The following is a 5518-nucleotide window of genomic DNA, read 5'->3' as shown; positions in this document are numbered from 1 at the left end:
ACAAAACATAGAGAGGAAAACAAGAAGAAAAGGGACAAGAAGAGAGGGACACAACCTAGAACAGATAATGGATGTCTATAGGGCTGTTCATGTGTTGTCTGCTCAATTCAGAGGGGTCCCTGCCTGTCTTTGCCTAGGGCCTCAAATTTCCTAAATTCGCCCCTGGCTATAAAAATAATGGACATTAAAGTTGTGGATTTGCTAAGCTGGTGGAAACAGACCCTAAATGGCCTCAAACTGCAGCATGAGGTCTGTTATGTTTTACAGAGCAATAAATCAATGAAGGTGAATCCAAAGTTTCAGATCATTTCATTATATAAGTCTCTATAGTTGGACATATAGAACATGAACCCTAAAAGGATCAACCATCCTGTTACCTTGGTCTTGGAGGCCCTCCATGGTTCCCTTTTTGGTGGATTTGCTCCTGGTTCCAGTCTGATCTCTGCTCAAATCGAAACTAACACACTTCCTCCGCCGGACGCGGGGCCACCGGAGTCGGATCTGTCTCTCCACCAGCTCCGTGTCCTCAGACACCGGCAGACGCCAGACGCAGTCTCCGCTGACTGCGGGCGCACTGCGCACACGGAAATACCCACAGAGCCGTGAGTGAAAGTCTTTAAAGGACAGCTGGTGGGGTAAACTTGCGCAAACGTCCATAAAGTCTTCCTGTTGCTGCAGGTCTATTCCACCATCTCCGCTTCCATCCTCTGCTTTGGGCGTCCTTGTCTCTGCGGGAAGTCCCAGCACAGCGCAAAGAGCCTTGAAGTCCTCCGCGGACACAGTATCCTCCTGGTTGGGGTGAGCCAGGTGGTGGAAGACCTCCTGCAGGTACTGATCCATCCCAGTGGCGAGGACCACTATTTCGTTTTCGGCTCCTGGATCGGGGCAGTGATGATGCGCCAGGGCGCTGCGGAGCCACTCGCTTTTACGCGCAGCTCGCGGTGAGGGCTGCACGCTGGTGCGCCTCATGATAGCACTTTACCTTCACTGATTAAACTTGAGAGCAAAGCGAGAGATGCGAAGGAAAATCGAGACCCTAAAGGCATCCTGCAGCGGTGGAGAAACCGCAGATTCAGAGCGCATCTCCTTCCATTTCCTTCTGCGGCTCTTCAGGTTCAGATGGATCCCTGCGGCTCCACCCTTTTCCTGCGCCCTAAACCGCTCTGCCTAGAATGTGTTCATAGATGCAGTTACCTGTGCTTGTTTGATCCCTGTTACCAAAGTGGTCAAATATCAGTGCGACCCCAGAAAACCGAGAAGCCCGGAGGTAGAATAAGACAATGAGGCCTGGCAGAGCACTGACTCATTCCTGACAGTTTTACAGGATCTGAGGAGGTTTTTAATGCACCTGTCCTATGGATCCAACAGTCAGCCATAAACAATGAAGGTTTTTGTTTGCACCTTTCTGACTCACGTCCTGTACTCTACCAATAACAATAAAACAGTAACCTGATTCCTGCTGCCTCACCTTCATGCACAACTCCAGGTGAACTTATCATAGATGTATATAGATTATTATTTCCCTGTTTGACAAACGAGTATTAAAGCCTGTGTTAACTTAATTTCTTTAATTCTATTCAGTTTATTTCTATAGCTCCAATTCTCATCATGTCATCTCAGGTCACTTTACAGTTCAACCAGATCATCCAGTCAGATTGATTCAAAGTTTTCTATCTAAGGAAAACCAGCTGATTGCATCGACTCATTGACTCTTCAGCAATCCCTCACACTAAGCATGCTTGTAGCGACAGTGGAGAGGAAAAACTCCCTTTGAACAGGAAGAAACCTCCAGCAGAACCAGGCTCAGTGTGAGCGGCCATCTGCTGAGGCCGACTGGGGTTCAAGGAGACAGAAGCAGACATAGAAAAAGAAGCATAGATACAAAAGGCAGCTGTAAAAGGCGGCCCCTTCCAGGAAACACACAGCCAGGCAGACGATCTCCGAGCCTGGTTCTGGTTCTGCTGGAAGTTTCTTCTTGTTCAGAGGGAGTTTTTCCTCTCCACTGTCGCTACAAGCATGCTTGGTGTGAGGGATTGCTGAAGAGTCAATGAGTCGATGCAATCAGCTGGTTTTCCTTAGATAGAAAACTTTGAATCAATCTGACTGGATGATCTGGTGAACTGGAAAGTGACCTGAGATGACATGATGTGAATTGGAGCTATAGAAATAAACTGAATAGATTTGAATGATTGAGTGTCATTATTTAACAGATGAATATTACACCATCAGACATATGAGAGCTGTAGCCTGACGTTTCAACATTCTCTTTCTGATATCTTAACTGATTTATTTAGATTATTTCAAAACATCCTTCTGGTGTGTTTGAAGAGCCTTACATTACATACAGGTCACTCATATTCCACAAATAGAAAAGATTACACTGGTTTGAGGTCAAACTGTGAGAAGAAATAAGTTTACGTATCTTCTAATACATGTATATTAATATCTAATTTCTCAATCTTGTGCTGGAAATGAAAGACAGATTTGTTTCCAGGGAATTGAAAAACCCCTGGAGCTGAAATACCATTCCCCTCCCTGACCTCACTACGTTTCCAGTGTTTGACAGCGAAAACAAAAGCAAGCTTCTAGCCTGCGCTCACTTGGGCATGACCAGACGGCACCGACATTAATCAGCCTCCTCTATTTGACTTTGACTTCACCGATCATACTGACAGTAGGAAAGTATTCAGACACCTTGAAATAATATTATAACAAACTATTAAGTATTATATTGGGATTTTGAATTACACACAGAGTCAAGGTAGAATATACTTTAGGTTTAAAGTGAAACAATATCATTAATGATTATTCCATCTGTTCACAAAGAAAAAAATATGCTTTGCATTTGTTTTAAACGACAGTCACTTTAATACCGTAATCTCCAGACTTTACTTGAAAGACAATCGTAGAATTAAATATTTTTATAACTTCCTCTGAACAGAGAAAAAAAATCAAATGTGGTTTTATTGAACACTGAAGCTCTATATTCAAATACTTTGATTGATTGCAATAATTACGTTGATTTATTATGTCCTACAGAAACCTGGCTGACAACATCAACTGGGCAAGAAGTAAGATTTGCAACCACATTTCAGCCCAAATTATTAATCAATTTCAGAACAACTAAGCGCTATATTTCTTTTGAGTATTTGATCAAAATTGCAAAGTACTAAGAATACTCCTGTTTGTTGATTTGTCTCATCCACTGGGCTCTTTCTCTCAATTTTCACCAGTTCTACGAATTCTTGTTTGATTATTGTTAAATGCTGGTAAGGTAAATATATCGGATAATTTTAACATTAATGTTAAGAGTCACTAAAAGGGAGTGCCTCTTTATAGGCTATTTTAGACTCAACTGGCATTGCTCAAAATGTTAGTACACTGACCCATGTTTATATTCATACCCTTAACTACGCACTGCCATTTGGATGTGATTGTAGAAATTACTGCATCTCCTTATAAACCTTTCTCTTTTAAAAAATGTTTTAAATCTTTGAGTTGAATTTCCTGAGGGATTCAAGTTTTATTATAGTAGAACATTGTTAGACAATGCAATAACTTCTAGGTGCTGCCACTGGAAGAAACAGAGCATAATTCAGTTTTAACATTCTTCCTCTACCTTTCAGTTCAATTCCAGACACACTTTTAAATCCCTTATTTATGTTTTTAAATGTCTCTGCATCTCTGCCCCATTTTGTCTCTCTGATCGGCTTCACTCATAGTGGCCTTTAATGTTTTCATGCACCGTAAATGAGCTTTCAGACCAAGCTTGCTCTTTTAAATGTCTGTTGAGCAGCTTGGTTTCTTTTAAACCTTCTAACAGTAAGAGAAGTTAGTGGGAACCTTCTGTCCATATGTTCAGCTGCCACCCCCTTTATGTAGAGGAGACTGTGCTCAGTATTCCTGTCCCCGCTGTAATTCACTATGACCTCCATGGTCTTGCTAGTGTTCAGGATAAGGTAATTATTTGATCACCACTAAGCCAGATCAAGGGCCTCTTCTCTACAATTGTCCGATATCACAGCCGACTTTGCTGTGTAGATAGCGGAGCAGTGGTGGGTTTCATCATTTTATGCATTTTAGCATCTATCAGATTTCACTAAGGTTAATATTTCTCTCCAGGTTATCAATGGTTTGATGACAACAAAACTAATATCACTGCATCACTCTAGTTATACTGTACAATTCTAGTTTGGTAATTGAATTAAATAGATGCTAACATGCTGGGCTAACACTGGAAATTAACCTTTCAAAGACAAACCCAGAAACAAAGACCCATCTCCTTCATAGAGGCTCTGCTCCTCTGTCGCGACTCCTGCTTAGAGTCTGGACTTAGACTTAGACAACTTTTATTGTTGTTTTGTATACACAAAGTGTATACCAAGCAAAATTTCGTTTTATACAACCCTAATGACATTTCCATTTCTTAAAATGCAGCAGTGATCAAGAGTAAACATTGGAGGAGAAAAAAACAGTGCAGAAACCGCATTGATATGGTCAATCTGCTTTCTGATTCTATTTAATGCTTCTTTTTCCTAATAATGATGGGTCCAAAAATGCACTGGCTTAACATTGTGACATAATAAATGTTTTGCCCCGAGTGTTGGGAGATCAGCTGTGCATCTCTGAAAGACTCCTCCTGCTGTCGACCCGCCTCCCTCTGAGAAACAGCCCTGCAGCTGCTGCCTGCTGCGGGTGAAAGGGCTCCATCTGAAAACGAAAGGATGGGAGGAAAGAGGAGGGAGCCATAAAGAAAGGGGGGTGCATGGTCTGCAGTCATATGTGTGAGCTTGCTTGTGCAAGTGTTCTTGCGTGCGTGCACGATTGTCCTGCTGTTCACCTTTCAAAGCAGGAGGTGAACACTATGAGTATTGACAGGAGGTTGAGTTAAAGCTTTGTGTTGTTCTGCCATATGGTCGCCTGGGGGATGAAAAAAGGCAGAAAAAGCCACAAACCACTAAAGCCCTGCTTTGAAGTAGTGATGCTGACTAACATGTTGTGTCCGGTTCATTTAAGACTTGGACCTTTGGCAGCCAAAGCCAATCATTTCTATAGCATTAAAGGCTGCACTTAAGCCGTCACCTTCAATGTCAGCTTAGATGTTAAAGGAAAAGTCCGTTCAGCAAGGAATAATCAATGGATCATTATCTAAATGAAAATTACTTATTTAAAGTACTTTCAGAAGTTTGAATTCTGAATATAACCTGATTTTTTCCTTTAAAATCTCCCACTATGATGACCCTGTCAGTATTTACTACCAAATCAAAAAGGAACTCTGAAAACTCATCTAAAAATTCAGATTAGGGAGCTGGTGGACGACACAAAGTTACAAAGAGAAGAGGTTTTCTTACTTTGAAATTTGGATGAGGGAAATTAAGGGTTAATTTTTCAAAAGAGTTGTAAGTATTAACTGCCTTTGAAGTAATCAGTAATTCAGAATGAAAGATTGTTGCTACTCCTCCTCCTCGCCCAGAACTTCTGGGTATGTGAAAATTTAAATAGCTTGAAGGAGTTGCCT

General features: G+C 41.6%; 1 protein-coding gene across 2 annotated transcripts in view; it reads right to left on the bottom strand.

The window, feature by feature from the left end:
- LOC107085102 (EF-hand and coiled-coil domain-containing protein 1-like) overlaps nucleotides 1-1343 on the bottom strand; it is a 13697-nt gene extending 12354 nt beyond the window's left edge. For both annotated transcript variants that reach the window (XM_015375258.1, XM_015375259.1), the window contains exon 1: nucleotides 378-1343. In XM_015375258.1, coding sequence (XP_015230744.1) covers nucleotides 378-969 — 592 coding nt within the window. In that variant the 5' untranslated portion in view covers nucleotides 970-1343. The remainder of the gene's footprint in view (nucleotides 1-377) is intronic.
- Nucleotides 1344-5518: the final 4175 nt, after the last annotated feature.

The sequence above is a fragment of the Cyprinodon variegatus genome, unplaced genomic scaffold (assembly GCF_000732505.1).
Source record: "Cyprinodon variegatus isolate N-32 unplaced genomic scaffold, C_variegatus-1.0 Scaffold116, whole genome shotgun sequence".
In the NCBI taxonomy this organism is placed as follows: domain Eukaryota; kingdom Metazoa; phylum Chordata; class Actinopteri; order Cyprinodontiformes; family Cyprinodontidae; genus Cyprinodon; species Cyprinodon variegatus.
The sequence above is the reverse complement of the archived record's forward strand: the minus strand, read 5'-3'. Positions and strand labels throughout refer to the sequence as shown.